Genomic DNA, 17,156 nt, shown 5'->3' on the forward strand with positions numbered 1-17,156 from the left:
TACTGGCAGAAAACAATGTTTTACTATCCAAAGTTAAAACAACAATCGAAGAGGATTTATTGGATGGAAAGACAAAAAATGACTGAAGAACCACTTGCCGACCACCCGCTGCATATATACTGCGGCAGGCTGGCTCGGCTGCGCGAATCATCGTACCTGTATGGCGATCTGCGGGAGCGCTCCTGGGGTCAAGCACACGGCGGCACGCTCCCGCCCCCACTAGGAAGCAGGAATGCCAATTGCCCCCAGGCACCCGCGATCGATCCCGGCTGAGAGAGGAAATTTAGCCAGTGTCATTAGTACAGTGACAGTGCATATTTTTAGCACTGATTGTAGCAGAATACAAATTAGCCTAAAATGATGAAAAAAATTGATTTTTGAATGTTTTTTTTTCTTGGGAATGTTATATAGCAGAAAGTAAAAAAAATATTATTATTATTTTTATTTTTATTTTTTTTCAGAATTGTCACTCTTCCTTTGTTTATAGCGCAAAAAAATAAAAATCGCAGAGGTGATCAAATATCACCAAAAGAAATCTCTGTTTGTGGGGAAAAAAGGACATCAGTCAATTGTCAGTGAAAGTAACGCAGTGCCCAATTGCAAAAGATGGCCTGATCATGAAGGGGGGGGGGGGGGTAAATCTTCCAGTCCAAAAGTGGTTAAATTTGGATTCGGTGTGAACGGGGGTGAAAGTATAACTGAAGGCAACATTTTTTTTTTTTTCGTTGTGGATGGAGGGGAGGGGGAGACCCCCTGTCGGGTTTTTATTGCTGTCTGTGCCCCGGTAGGGAGATTCTCTCTCTCTCTCTATTTGTCCTGTTAACCATTATCATTAAAAGTGAAATAAATGAAAATCACAAATTTTGGGTTGTCCCCAGAAAAGCAATAGAGGGGAAATCCTTTGATGGGGACACTAGTTCTGATGACCGGGGGGGGGGGGGGATTTCCTTAATTTTCAGAGATTTCCCCTCACTTCCTGTTTGGCTATGGGACAGGAAGTGAAGGGAAATCTCCGCAATGGGACACAGATGGTGAAAAAAAAATCTGTCCGGGGTTATGACCCCCTCCCCCCTTAGGCCCCTTTCACACTTGTATGAGCTAAAAGTCACGTGACTTTGATGCAACTTGAAGCAATGCCAGTGTAATATGGGGGGTCTATGGACCTCACGTTACATCAAAGTTGGACCAAAGTAGTGCAAGGATTACTTTGAAGTCACATAGATTTGAATGGTACTCATTGGAAATCATGGAGTGTGACTTGTGATGTGACTTTGCAGTCCCAAGTTGCAGGACAAGTCGCACACGTGTGAAAGGAGCCTAACTGTATCCAATGTGAAAAAAAAAGTTTTGCCTATAGTTCTACTTTAACTTCTTACTGACCACCCCACGTAAATGTAGGCCCCTTTCACACTTGTGTGACTTGTCCTGCGACTTGGACGTGCAAAGTCGCATGACAAATTGTACCCCATGATTTCCAATGAGTACCCCATGATTTCCAATGAGTACCGTTCATATCTGTGCGACTTCAAGTCACAGCGACTTCAAAGTAATCCCTGCGCTACTTTGGTCCGACTTTGATGCGACTTGAGGTCCATAGACCATAGTCAGTTGTGTGATTTTCAGGTTGTAGAAGTGTGAAAGGGGCCTCCTGTCTGCAGAACCCCATACAGATACCACACGTGCGCCGCTGGCGACCAGCTCCCACTCTGATTGGACACAGCGGTGACCAATCAGCGGGTCCGGCGGACCCAATGTCTGCCCGAGACCCGCCAATCGTTGTCGGGAGAGGCAGAACGGTGGTCTGTGACCAGGGAATGCATGAATCCTGGGTTCCTACAAAGCAGAAACACAGATCAGTCTTCCCACAGTACAAGCTCCTCCCCCATACAGTTCTAAAGCACTCCATAGGAACACATTTAACCCTTTGATTGACACTGATGTTAACCCTTTCCTGCCAGTGTCTTTAGTACAGTGACAGTGCATATTTTTAGCACTGATCCCAGTATTGGGGTCAGTGATCCCCAAAAATGTATTAAAAGTGTCACCTAGTGTCCGATTTGTCTGCCCCAATATCGCAGTCTCTTTATAAGTCGCTAAGCGCCGCCATTACTAGTATAAAAAAAATGAAATAAATGAAAATTCCATTAAAATATTCTATAGTTTGTAGGTGCGATACATTTTCTGCAAATCAATATACACTTATTTTACAAAAAAAAGCAAAATACATATTGGAATAATAAATTGATGAAGAAATGTGATTTTTTTTTTTTACATTTTTTTTATTGGATGTTTTATGGCAGAAAGTCAGAAATATTGTTTTTTTCTTTTTTTCAGAATTGTCGCTCTTTTTTTGTTTATAGCGCAAAAAATAAAAACGGCAGAGGTGATCAAATACCTGCAAAAGAAATCTCTGTCCTTAGATTGTCAGCTCCTCGAGGGCAGGGACTGATGTGAATGTGCAATGTATATGTAAAGTGCTGTGTACATTGACAGCGCTATATAAGTACCTGAAATAAATAAAATAAAATTTGTGGGGGAAAAAAGACATGAATTTTATTTGGGTACAGCGTCAAATGAATTGTTAAAGTAACGCAGTGCTGTATCGCAAAAAATGGCCTGGTCATGGGGGGGGGGGGCTGAAGTGGTAAAAATTTTTAGGAACGCTAACTACTGAAGAACAAAACAAGCAATAAGTGACTTTATAAATACCTTTTATTTTGTTTTATAAGTGATCAGCAGATCTTCCCAGGGAACCCTTCCAGTAAATGGCTATGCAGGGGGGCGTGTCAGCACAAGTCTGCCCATTGGAGGACAGGCAGGATACGCAGGGGGGCGTGTCAGCACAAGGCTGCCCATTGGAGGACAGGCAGGATACGCAGGGGGGCGTGTCAGCACAAGGCTGCCCATTGGAGGACAGGCAGGATACGCAGGGGGGCGTGTCAACACACATCTGATCATTGGGGGAAAGGCAGGCTGTTCTCTCAACACAGCCAGAAAACTGACCACACTAGGATAGATGAACTCTCATGCCTAGTGTGGTATGAAATAGGAAAGCAGAGGGACTGGCAGGATTACCAGGGATTTCACACAAAGGAAGCAATACAAAGAGAACAGGAGACTTCTTCATACCAGTACATGGTACAGCATACACATATGGGGGGGGGGGAGGAGAGAACAGGAGACGTCCTCATACCAGTACATGGTACAGCAGACACATATCAGGGGGGGGGGGAGGAGAGAACAGGAGACTTCCTCATACCAGTACATGGTACAGCAGACACATATCGGGGCGGGGGTGGGGGGAGGAGAGAACAGGAGACTTCCTCATACCAGTACATGGTACAGCAGACACATATCGGGGCGGGGGTGGGGGGAGGAGAGAACAGGAGACTTCCTCATACTAGTACATGGTACAGCAGACACATATCGGGGGAGGAGAGAATAGGAGACTTCCTCATACCAGTACATGGTACAGCAGACACATATCGGGGCGGGGGTGGGGGGAGGAGAGAACAGGAGACTTTCTCATACCAGTACATGGTACAGCAGACACATATCGGGGGGGGGGGTGGGGGGAGGAGAGAACAGGAGACTTCCTCATACCAGTACATGGTACAGCAGACACATATCGGGGGGGGGGGGGTGGGGGGAGGAGAGAACAGGAGACTTCCTCATACCAGTACATTGTACAGCAGACACATATCGGGGGGGGGGGTGGGGGGAGGAGAGAACAGGAGACTTCCTCATACCAGTACATGGTACAGCAGACACATATCGGGGGGGGGGGTGGGGGGAGGAGAGAACAGGAGACTTCCTCATACCAGTACATGGTACAGCAGACACATATCGGGGGGGGGGGGGGGGATGTTGGCGTGGATCTGATCCCTGCATTCTGAGCGCAGCGAACTTCTGGTCCCTGCGTTCTGGGCGTCATTCTTGCCTAGGTGGGTGAGGCAGAAGTGTGAACCCGGGTCCCCAAAAGTATTTTCAAATTTAAACAAACATTTTTAATGTACAAATGTCTAACAGGGGAGTGGCATAGAGGGGGAGGGGGGGGGGATTAATGGGATCATATTACAATGCAATTCCCTGGGTGTCACCAACCAATGTGGGCGCTGTGTTATGTTGGGCTAATAGTGATTTCTATATCTGTATTGTAATTGGGAAATTCATAATAAATACATTTTTATTCTGTACACTCCTAGGCTACAGTATAATCAGGCTCTTCGTGTTTTCAGCCCCAGCACACCTTTAATTCTCTCTTTGTTTCTTTCCTCAGTTCTGGGAAGTGATCAGCGATGAACATGGAATCGACCCCACTGGAAACTACGTCGGGGACTCGGACCTCCAGCTGGAGAGGATTAGTGTATATTACAATGAGGCCTCCTGTAAGTCTATATAATAAGTACTCAGCAGACAGCTCCCTCTAGTGGAGACATTGGGGAAATGCAGCTTGAAATCAGTGAATCAGCAATAGAGCCATTAAATTAGCCATTTCCAGAAGCCCCCGTGTTTCTGATTTGACCAGTTTCCTTTAAGAAAAAAATGTTTTTGTTTTTTTAATCATTAAATAAATTATTTGTTTATGATGCCTTTAATTACAAATCCCCCACGTGATATTCTATTAGAGAACAGAACGCTGCTGATCTGTAAACTACAAAAAGGCAGCTAAAGTTCCACCTGATTCACACATGTATTACATTCTGTCAAAAGCCAACACTTATTTTCCAGGTATAATAATGAAATGGTTAATCCCCCTGTCAGATTTTTTTTTATTTATCTGTAGCCTGCTGGGGAGATTTTCATTAATTCCTGTTCAGGAAGTAGGAGAGATTTCTCCTATATGAAAACCCCTTCCAGGGCAGATTGGAGGAGATCCCATCTATTTCGGCTCCTTTAACTTTCTGTCCTATACCAGTATAGATCCTAACACATTACCCAGTCCATACCAGTATAGATCCTAACACATTACCCAGTCCATACCAGTATAGATCCTAACACATTACCCAGTCCATACCAGTATAGATCCTAACACATTACCCAGTCCATACCAGTATAGATCCTAACACATTACCCAGTCCATACCAGTATAGATCCTAACACATTACCCAGTCCATACCAGTATAGATCCTAACACATTACCCAGTCCATACCAGTATAGATCCTAACACATTACCCAGTCCATACCAGTACAGATATCCAGGATGAAATTTTTCCCTATTGAGATCTGATGTGTTTACAAAGTGTTCCTTTATTTTGTTGAGCAGTGTATACATTATATACATACAAGATCCTTATGTATAAAGGTGTCTAAGGGCCGGTTCCCACCAGAAGGCGGTGTGGGAAAGGCCGTGTTCTGTGCACGTTTCCCGCACCGCATTCAAACACACTACCCTTGCAATTGGCATGCAGTGCCAATGTAATGGTAATGGCACCTTAAATGCAGACTGTAAATGCAGTGCGTTTGCAGATCACATGGTACTGCAGCACGTTTATACCAATCGTGCATGCACTGCTTTATCTGCATTGCAGTGCGATTTCAGCCCATTCAAATGACTGGGCTGCAAAATCGCACCGCACAGGAATTGCAAAGGAATGCAGAACATGTTCCTGTGTAATCCTGGTGTGGACCTCCCCTGAGGGGACTGTCTGTGTGAAGGAACCGGCCCGTTTCTTCCTGACTTTGAAGGACAGAACCGGTCACCTTTCATAGTGAAGATGGAGATCTGAGGCTGATTAGAGGTCCAGCTTGGCGTCTTCTCTGCTTTCTCACCGCGTGTCTCTTTCTATTTCTAGCACTCAAGTATGTACCGCGAGCCATCCTAGTAGACTTGGAACCCGGGACCATGGACAGCGTCCGCTCCGGAGCCTTTGGACATCTTTTCCGACCCGATAACTTCATATTCGGTATAACACAATCTACTTCTTCTGGTTTCTAATTGTTTATCTTTGAAGATTATTTCCATGTGATTTTTAAGAATGAATATCGGGGAAACCAAATAAAGCTAAGAAAAAAAATATAAATATATACAGTATATACTATATATATTATGTTTAAATTAGTGGGGGTCAGTGATTGCAGCGCTGCTATTTTAAATATATAAATAAGTGTTCATAAAACAATTTTAGAAAATGGTGATTAAACCATTCATGTAAACCATCAATAAAGTGCTATTAATAAGCATTTTAATGCTTAATGCTTAGTGCTATTAATTAATAATAAGCGCGAGGTCCACAGTCCCGATATTATGTTTAAATTGTTTCATCTGCCAAAGACAATGGGGTATGTAACGGATCAACCGACACCCCGACTGGGTACCTCCGTTGACGGATGCTCCTAGTGCTTCCTGAGAGCTCCAAGCACTCCACCAGACACCATAACCACCTCAGACCCCGCAACCTGCCGCAGCTTGATTGGGGTCTTGCCATCCCCTACCCACCCTGGACCTACGACAAGGCTCCAGGTTCCAGTGGGTGAACCTCTCTTTCCCCAGAGAGTGAAGCAGGAACAGGAACAAGCTCTTACAAGAGATTATTCAAGGGAGTATGAAGAGCATAGCAATCCCTTGTAGCAGATTCCCCCAATGAGAGACAGGACTCTAGATTGAGGGTGAAGTAGAACCCAACGTTTTAATGGTACAGCTGCTCTTTTATACAGTTTTCCCCCAAAAGGTTACCGCCCAGGTGGACCTTGTGTGGAACAGGACATGAAATTCACAATCCAATAAAAACAGAGTTTTACACTCAGTCACTCCCATACAGTGTACATAATCCCTCCCCCTTCCTGATTACATTATCATATGCAGATGAAATTGTATACAGCAACAGGATTAACCTGAACTAATTATCTAGCCATCTGGACATTAACATTTAACAATGGGACAGGCAGACAACACAATCCACATCACACCTCAATAGATAGACAATAGGACAGGACTGCCAATGACAGTCTGTCCGTCTCCTACATTGAAGTACATGGAATACACATCTATGTATTGCTATGATTATTTAGGTGTCAGACTTCATGGTAACAGGCTATAGGTCTCACAGTGTAAAGTGGGATTAAATCTTCATATTTCTTGAGAGATATTGTTGATAAATATTACTGTCCCATTTGAAGTTATCCAATCCATTTTCTCAGTGTCCGTTAAGTAGTGAGTACCGTCACAGGGTAGATTTACTAAAGGCAAATAGACTGTGTACTTTGTAGGGGCAGTTGCTCCAGGGCTTAGTAAATGAGGAGAAGCTCTACATCATCCAATCAGGTGCAAGCAAAAATGCAGTTTTATTTTTATTTTTTTTTCCTTGCATGTGATTGGGTAGTCTTTGTAAAATTAAGCTTCACCTCATTTACTAAGCTCTGCATTTCACAATGAACAGTCTATTTGCCTTTAGTACATCAACCCCAGAGTGTTCAGCCAGTTTTGTGATCCAGGCTTCGCTGGAGCAGAGTCCGCTTAGTAACCTCATTTTTCTCTCCGGCACTAAAGTAATACAGCTTGGTCACCCTCCTGTCTAGTGATTGGACAATGAAGGAGAAGCAGCAGTCTGATGAGGTCATCACTCTGCTCTCTTATTCTGTAATGGTCAAACAGTTCATGGAGAGCATTGAGCAAAGCGCTGGCCTTCCCTTTCTTATAGAGCCGATATCAGGACAGATTGGGGTACTAATGTTGGTTCTCTTTTATCATACATCATTTAACACAGACTTAACCCCCTTTCTGCCCCCCCCCCCTTCCCCTTGTGGGGGGGGGGTGGTTTTCTCATTATTGTGATGACTGTGATTTGCTCCCAATCATTGATAGGTGGCTGATGCAGTCACAGTGCTGGAGGAGGGGGGGGGGGGAGGAAGGTGAGCATCTGAGCATGCTCCCTGCACAGAAGAGGTACAAAAATAAGTGTTGGCACAGTGTTAACACCCGCCTTCAATAGGAAGGGGTCAAAAGTGAAATTTGCAGGTGCAGGTGTTGTATGATAAACCCTCTAGAGAAGTTCAAATGTTCTAAGTAAAGAGCCAGTTTACTGTCCTTCAAACTTTGGAAGGGCTGAATGTTGGTATCAGTGGGAGGAATAATGTCCCATCATTGGTATCAGTGGAGGAATAGCGCCCCATCATTGGTATCAGTGGGAGGAATAATGTCCCATCATTGGTGTCAGTGGAGGAATAGTGCCCCATCATTGGTGTCAGTGGGAGGAATAGTGCCCCATCATTGGTGTCAGTGGGAGGAATAGTGTCCCATCATTGGTGTCAGTGGGAGGAATAGTGTCCCATCATTGGTGTCAGTGGGAGGAATAGTGCCCCATCATTGGTGTCAGTGGGAGGAATAGTGTCCCATCATTGGTATCAGTGGGAGGAATAGTGTCCCATCATTGGTGTCAGTGGGAGGAATAGTGTCCCATCATTGGTATCAGTGGAGGAATAGCGCCCCATCATTGGTATCAGTGGGAGGAATAATGTCCCATCATTGGTATCAGTGGAGGAATAGTGCCCCATCATTGGTGTCAGTGGGAGGAATAGTGCCCCATCATTGGTGTCAGTGGGAGGAATAGTGTCCCATCATTGGTGTCAGTGGGAGGAATAGTGTCCCATCATTGGTGTCAGTGGGAGGAATAGTGCCCCATCATTGGTGTCAGTGGGAGGAATAGTGTCCCATCATTGGTATCAGTGGGAGGAATAGTGTCCCATCATTGGTGTCAGTGGGAGGAATAGTGCCCCATCATTGGAGTCAGTGGGAGGAATAGTGCCCCATCATTGGTGTCAGTGGGAGGAATAGTGCCCCATCATTGGTGTCAGTGGAGGAATAGTGCCCCAGGGGTCGGATAAAGGCAAGCAAAGGGCGGCATACCTCCCCTGGGCGCAGTTTGGAGAGCACTGCTCTATATACACATGGAAGCTTAGTTTTCATAATTGATGAGTTTGGCCGGTATGAAGTTTTTATTGATTTCTGTAGCATTTTGCAGAGTTTGTAGGTCGGTCACTTCAGTTTCTGTCCCTCTAAACCTTTAAATCTATTGAGCCTTCCGGGGTCGTACTGTCTGCACCTAACTGGTTTCACACCATTTCAATGACCAGTTTGGTTTTTGTGCTGTGGGAGGAGAATGGAAGGGAAGAACATGGGAAATCCTCTGTAGATAGCAGCTGAAATGGCACAAGGTGGAAGGATCCACCATAAGAAGTCCTCATAGAGAATGGCACAAGGTGGAAGGATCCGCCATAAGAAGTCCTCATAGAGGTGAGGGAGACGTCTATGGAAGGCTTCAAAGAGCAACACCAGCAGGAGACTGAACACCATCCAATTCCACCCGCCATAGAGGACATTATTTTGGGTGGAATGGAGTTTTCAATATACATGTAATGTGATCTACATTATGCAGCATTGGTCAGTAAGATAGTCCGTGCCGGATTACCAAAAGTCAGAGTAGGCACTGGCCTATGGGCCCCACACCGTTTAAGGGCCCCCGACAACAGATCAAAATATTGATTTTAACTTTCAATAACAAAATAATAATGAAGTTATACTTACCGGCTCTGTAATGGTTTTGCAAAGAGCAGCTCAGATTCTCCTCTTATTGGGTCAGTTGTAAAAAAAATGTAGGTGCGACCTTCGTCCATATAATGTATGATAGGGATGTCCTCCTTCCAGCCGAGGGGGGTCAAACTCCATTTCATCGCGGGCCACATCAGCATTGGGGTCTCCTTCAAAGGGTCAATTGTATCTGTAAGATTAGATGTCCAGGGAACCCCCCTCCCCCTTACATACATGAGATTTTTATACATTTTGACTTGATAAACAAGTGATGTCCTGATATACAAGTAGCGTCACAACAGAGTATAAAAGAGAAGAGGGCGCCTGTAAGTGTAGCAATATGGTTACATCTAATGAAGGTTCAACATTTAGCAACTCACATGGTTGATAAGAGGCCCATCTAAGTATGCCGGCATCCGGGGTAAAGCTGTCCACATAGACCGTCCTCCTCACCGCCATCCACGTCATCCCTTCCACACTGCGCTCCGCGAGCGCTTCAAGCCTCGCTTTCAGATCGCTCTCCTGCAGGGAAGTCTTCCCGGTCATGACTGCAGACTGACAGCGGTGAGAGCCGGCGGTGAGGAGGACGGTCTATGTGGACAGCTTTACCCCGGATGCCTGCATACTTAGATGTGACTCTTTTAATCATCAACCATGTGAGTTGCTAAATGTTGAACCTTCATTAAATGTAACCATATTGCTACACTTAGAGGCGCCCCTCTTCCCTTTTATACTCTGCGGCTCCTGCTGGATTTTGCTCCTCATCCCCTTGTGGAGGCGCCATTTGTGGATGGACATTTTATGGTTACACAACCAATCACATTGCTAGTATACAATATTGGGGAATTCCCCTAGATTGGGACTTTTTAGGCACAAAGACTCAGGTATATAGAAAAATTGGTATTTTATTTTATTAAACAATTTTGCACAGAATGAGTTAAAAAACTGTAGCAAGCAACAGTCAATAACATAGTTTACAACCATACAGTACAGAAACCATAACCCAACATGTTTCGAAGATTAGACTCTTCTTCCTCAGGGGTGGCTCTGAGTAATGCTCTGTCAACACAGAAAGATGGTACTCAGAACCACCACTGAGGAAGAAGAGTCTAATCTTCGAAACATGTTGGGTTATGGTTTCTGTACTGTATGGTTGTAAACTATGTTATTGACTGTTGCTTGCTACAGTTTTTTAACTCCTTATTCTGTACAAAATTGTTTAATAAAATAAAATACCAATTTTTCTATATACCTGAGTCTTTGTGCCTAAAAAGTCCCAATCTAGGGGAATTCCCCAATCTTGTATAAAGGGATGTGGCAATATATATAAGAATTCTGGTCATGAGCAAATCTTTGTTAATCACATTGCTAGAATCTTTTTATATGGACTATAAACGGAAGGATTTATGAATAAATGGTTGTGGAAGGAATCATCTGAGTTTCCATTATTTCTTATGGGGAAATTCGCTTTGATATACGAGTGCTTTGTATTACAAGCATGCTTCGAATTGTGCTCACAATCCAAAGTTTTACTGTATTCCAAACCAAAACAGTGATTTGAAGGGTCACAAAAGTTGCAACAATTAAACAATTCTGCTGAAATGTAACGATTATTACAAAATTGATAAGATATTCTAACTCTTCTTATCTTCATTTTCTCCCACCTCAGGACAGAGTGGTGCCGGTAACAACTGGGCAAAGGGTCACTACACGGAAGGTGCAGAACTGGTGGACTCTGTATTAGATGTTGTGAGGAAGGAATGTGAAAACTGTGATTGCCTCCAGGGATTCCAGCTGACGCACTCTCTGGGTGGAGGCACCGGCTCTGGCATGGGCACACTGCTCATCAGTAAAGTCAGGGAGGAGTACCCTGACCGCATCATGAACACATTTAGCGTAGTGCCTTCCCCAAAGGTTTCTGACACAGTAGTGGAGCCATACAATGCTACATTGTCTATCCATCAATTAGTAGAAAATACAGACGAGACCTACTGCATTGACAACGAGGCTTTATATGACATCTGCTTCCGCACCCTTAAACTAGCCACTCCAACCTATGGAGACCTTAACCACCTTGTCAGTGCCACCATGAGTGGTGTCACCACTTCCCTGAGGTTCCCTGGACAGCTCAATGCCGATCTGCGTAAACTGGCTGTCAACATGGTGCCCTTCCCACGTCTTCATTTCTTCATGCCAGGTTTTGCCCCACTGACCGCCCGTGGCAGCCAACAGTACCGGGCACTCACTGTCCCAGAACTCACTCAGCAAATGTTTGACGCCAAGAATATGATGGCGGCCTGTGATCCCCGTCATGGGCGGTACCTGACAGTGGCTACCGTCTTCCGCGGGCGCATGTCAATGAAGGAGGTGGACGAACAGATGCTGGCCATCCAGAGCAAGAACAGCAGCTACTTTGTAGAATGGATCCCCAACAATGTGAAAGTTGCTGTGTGTGACATTCCACCTCGTGGTCTCAAGATGTCCTCCACATTCATCGGCAACAGCACCGCCATACAAGAGCTTTTCAAACGCATCTCCGAGCAGTTCACTGCCATGTTCCGACGCAAAGCTTTCTTGCATTGGTACACCGGAGAGGGTATGGACGAAATGGAGTTCACAGAAGCCGAAAGCAACATGAATGACCTTGTATCAGAGTATCAGCAGTACCAGGATGCCACCTGCGAAGAGGAGGGTGAGATGTATGAAGATGATGAGGAAGAATCTGAGGCTCAAGGAAAGTAAAACAAAAAAGCCATTCCAGGGCTAGAGACCTCTGTTTGTGCCCCCCCAGGTTTAGGAGTCCTATTCATATTGCATCATGCGTCGCTTCTGAGTTAGAATTATAGTCCCATTCAGGGTCAGAACCTCTACCCTTCATCTCCTTTATTTATTTAGCTCTCCAATGCAAAATTTACTTTGCACGGTGTGTTATTAGCAAAGGCAGATCAGAACTTATTGTGGACAAAGGCCCATAAAATGTTGCAGGACACGATCTACACGACTTATTTCTTCTTTATCTACCCCCAGGTCCTGAGATCGTGAAACCTCACTGTTGTGACATCATGTCAAGGTTTCTGTTCCTAGGTTCATTCTCCATAGTTAAGGGATGGCCATGGGCACGGAAATTACCCCACCACATTTCTGCAGTCATTGTGGTCCTTAAGCTGACCTCTACCACTACAGGTTGAGATCTACCATTCTTTGACCATTAGTGGTAGCTCAAGGCATGGCCAAGCTAATTTAATGGATAGGCCGGTTGACGTCACTTTTTGAGAGGATATCCATGGTCTTGCAGGCCTGTGTAGCAAGGGAGATGTTACATTAGTTAGGAGAGTTAAGGGTGTAGAGTAGCAGAGGGAAAATTGAATGTGTTTTGAGTGAAAAGCAGAAAGCTTCAAGTCTAGAAATAGTATGACAATGCGTTATAAGCAGGAAGAGCTGAAGTGTACGTGTCTTCATAACTGCATGGATGACAATAGGGATTTGTGTCCGCGGGGAGAGACTCTCGACAAGTTAAAGTGTTGCGTAAACTCTAGCGCCAGAGTCCCAGGTTTTACTCTGTGTCTTCATCTTTCTCTTGTAATGTTTGATTTTTTCTTTCTTTTTTAACGTGTTTTTATTTTTTATGTCAAGTTTATTGGATTATTTATTTTTAAATAACAAATAAATTTCCTGCTGTCCAACATGTGAGTGTGATGGACTCTTTTCTGAAACGCTGAACAAGCCGCTGTGTGTTCCTTCCTAATGACATGTGTACAGTAACATATCAGATGATCGCCGTACTGAATTGTTTATCTAGTCTGGGATCAGAGGCCGCTGTTAGACAAGGAGAAATTACAATTTGCAAAAAATAATTGAAAGGCCCTCTGATCTGCAAAGAATCAAAGAAGGCTTTGTGGTAAGTGCATGACCCTGTGCGTGTCCATGTATATAAATATCCACCCTCGCCCTACTGAAAAGACAATTTTGTTTTTCACTTTGCCTAGAACTCTGGATTTTATGACTTAAATTGGGAGCTTCGCTCATGTATTAGAAAGCCTAAGGCGAGGATAAAATTAGCATTTCTTCTAAAACATCAAAATTAAATGTGCCTCCGAGGAACGGGGAAAGTTTTCCAAAGGCACAAGGCAGAAAGTATTTTTAGTTTTCATGGAGAACTCCAAACTTTCCAGTTCTGGTGGGATAGCCTTTATTTTGTACTGTAAAAGGTTGGACTGAGTACAACTAGTGTGGTTAAAGCGGAGTTCCGGCCTCAAAATCGACACAATCGATTTTGTGCCATCTGCTTGCTTAGTGTAACCTGAAAAACATTGAATTTTTGAATACTTACCTTGATTCAGAAGAAAATATACTCACCTTTCTTCCACTTCCTCCCGCGCCGTCAATTTCTGTCCTGCAATGCGTCCTGGGAGCTCTTACTCATCACTCCCAGAAGGCAATGGGCAGTGACGTAGGTGGCCGGCCGCTCCTCTCATTGCGTTATTTGCAAAAAGGAAATGACGCAATGATATGGAAACCGATCGCATAGTACTGCGCATGCGCGATATTTCACGCCGCATTCTGAATTCACAACCAGGAAGAAGGGAAGACATCTATACACTGCGGCTTCGTATAACCCCAGCAAAGATGGCAGCGCTGAGCAAAGGATTTTAAAAGTAAGAATTTCTGATAAATCAAAACATATAAAACTATTAACTACGAGATTAGCGGATGTATTAAGGGCTAAGGATCACTATTTGGGCAGTATTTTTATTAAAAAAAACGTTTCTGACGCCAGAACTCCGCTTTAAAGCATGCAGCTAAGATTTGAGGAGGGTTTGGGGTACATTATGAACTTAAAATACAGAGGGGTTGATTTACTAAAACTGGAGAGTGCAGAATGTGGTGCAGCTGTGCATGGCAGCCAATCGGCTTCTAACTGCAATTTCTTCAATGAAGCTTTGACAATAAAACCTGGAAGCTGATTGGTTTCTTTGATTAACTGCACCAGATTGTACATAGTTACATTGGGGTTTATTTATTAAAGCTGGAGAGTGCAAAATTAGTCTGACTTCTGCAGAGAAACCAATCAGCTTCTAACCTCAGCTTGTTCAATTAGGCTTTGGAAATAAAACCTGGAAGCGGATTGGTTTCTATGCAGAAGTTAGATGGATTTTGCACTCTCTAGCTTTAGTAAAGTCCATCCAGCTCAACCAATAAAAATAAAAACCATACAATCCCATATACACAATCCTATACCCGCAGTTGATCCAGAGGAATGCGAAAAAAACCCCAGCAAAGCATGATCCAATTTACTACAGCAGGGGAAAAAATTCCTTCCTGATCCCTCGAGAGGCAATCCGATATTCCCTGGATCAACTTTACCTATAAATATTAGTACCCATTTATATTATGTACACCCAGGAAAAAATCCAGGCCTTTCTTATAGCAATCTACTGAGCTGGCCAGAACCACCTCTGGAGGGAGTCTATTCCACATTTTCACAGCTCTTACTGTGAAGAAACCTTTCCGTATTTATAGACGAAATCTGTTTTCCTCTAGATGTAAAGAGCGCCCCCTTGTCCTCTGTGATGACCTTAAAGTGAACAACTCAACACCAAGTTCACTATATGTACCCCTTATGTATTTATATATGGAGATCATATCCCCCCCCTTATGTATTTATACATGGTGATCATATCCCCCTTATGTATTTATACATTGAGATCATATCCCCCCTTATGTATTTATACATGGTGATCATATCCCCCTTATGTATTTATACATGGAGATCATATCCCCCCTTATGTATTTATACATGGTGATCATATCCCCCCCTTATGTATTTATACATGGAGATCATATCCCCCCCTTATGTATTTATACATGGTGATCATATCCCCCCTTATGTATTTATTCATGGAGATCATATCCCTCTTATGTATTTAAACATGGTGATCATATCCCCCCCCCCTTATGTATTTATACATGGAGATCATATCCCCCCTTATGTATTTATACATGGTGATCATATCCCCCCTTATGTATTTATACATGGTGATCATATCCCCCCTTATGTATTTATACATGACGATCATTTCCCCCCCCCTTATGTATTTATACATGGAGATCATATCCCCCCTTATGTATATATACATGGAGATCATATCCCCCCTTATGTATTTATACATGGTGATCATATCCCCCCTTATGTATTTATACATGACGATCATTTCCCCCCCCTTATGTATTTATACATGGAGATCATATCCCCCCTTATGTATTTATACATGGTGATCATATCCCCCCTTATGTATTTATACATGACGATCATTTCCCCCCTTATGTATGAACTGCATATTCCAGATGAGGTCTTACTAATGATTTGTAGAGATGATATCTCTCTCTCTGGAGTCCATGTCTCTCTTATACAAGAAGGAAACTGCTGCTTGGCATTGCATGCTATTAAGCTTATGATCTACCAGAACACCCAGATCCTTCTCCGCTATGGATTCCCCCAGGTCCTTCTCCACCATGGGCTCCCCCAGGTCCTTCTCCACCATGGGCTCCCCCAGGTCCTTCTCCACCATGGGCTCCCCCAGGTCCTTCTCCACCATGGGCTCCCCCAGGTCCTTCTCCACCATGGGCTCCCCCAGGTCCTTCTCCACCATGGGCTCCCCCAGATCCTTCTCCGCTATGGATTCCCCGAGTTCTACACCACCTAGTATGTAAGATGCATGCATATTCTTAGCCCCCACGTGCAGGACTTTACATTTATCAACTTTAAACCTCATTTCCCACATAGTCGCCCAATGAAACAGTGCATTGAGGTCGGCTTGTAAGTTGGAGACATCCGGTAAGGAAGTTATTCCACTGCAAAGCTTGGTGTCATCTGCAAAGTCTGAAATCCCAACCCCCATCATTTATAAAGATATTAAAAAATGAGGGTCCCAACACTGAACCTTGGGGTAAACCACTGATAACCTTACACCATTCAGAGTAACAATCATTACCCACTACTCTCTGAATTCTGTCTTTTTGCCAATGTTATATCCAATTAGAAACTGATCTTTCGAAGCCTGTAGATTTTACCTCACACATTAGCCGTGTGTGGGGAACTGTGTCACATGCTTTTGCAGAACGCAAGTATACCACGTCCTCAGCCACCCCTCTGTCCAAGTATACCACGTCCACAGCCACCCCTCTGTCCAAGTATACCACGTCCTCAGCCACCCCTCTGTCCTTGTATACCACGTCCTCAGCCACCCCTCTGTCCAAGTATACCATGTCCACAGCCACCCCTCTGTCCAAGTATACCACGTCCACAGCCACCCCTCTGTCTAAGTATACCACGTCCTCAGCCACCCCTCTGTCCAGGTATACCACGTGCTCAGCCACCCCTCTGTCCTTGTATACCACGTCCTCAGCCATCCCTCTGTCCAAGTATACCACATTCACAGCCACCCCTCTGTCCAAGTATACCACATTCACAGCCACCCCTCTGTCCAAGTATACCACGTTCACAGCCACCCCTCTGTCCAAGTAACTATAGAGCAACTATAGACCAGTGAGTCTGACATCAATAGTAGGCAAATTAATGGAAACCCTATTAAAGGATAGGATTGTGGAACATCTTAAATCCCATGGATT

The 17,156-nt window shown here is 44.2% G+C and overlaps 1 protein-coding gene across 1 annotated transcript in view; it reads left to right on the plus strand.

Moving 5' to 3' along the window:
- TUBB3 (tubulin beta 3 class III) overlaps positions 1-13,212 on the plus strand; it is a 37,820-nt gene extending 24,608 nt beyond the window's left edge. Inside the window, exons 2-4 of the mRNA XM_082270236.1 lie at positions 4,280-4,388; positions 5,797-5,907; positions 11,197-13,212. Of these exons, the coding sequence (XP_082126362.1) occupies positions 4,280-4,388; positions 5,797-5,907; positions 11,197-12,269 (1,293 nt within the window). The 3' untranslated portion in view covers positions 12,270-13,212. The remainder of the gene's footprint in view (positions 1-4,279; positions 4,389-5,796; positions 5,908-11,196) is intronic.
- Positions 13,213-17,156: the final 3,944 nt, after the last annotated feature.

This window comes from Pelophylax lessonae (assembly GCF_965119305.1).
Source record: "Pelophylax lessonae genome assembly, chromosome: 10".
Classification (NCBI taxonomy): Eukaryota; Metazoa; Chordata; class Amphibia; order Anura; family Ranidae; genus Pelophylax; species Pelophylax lessonae.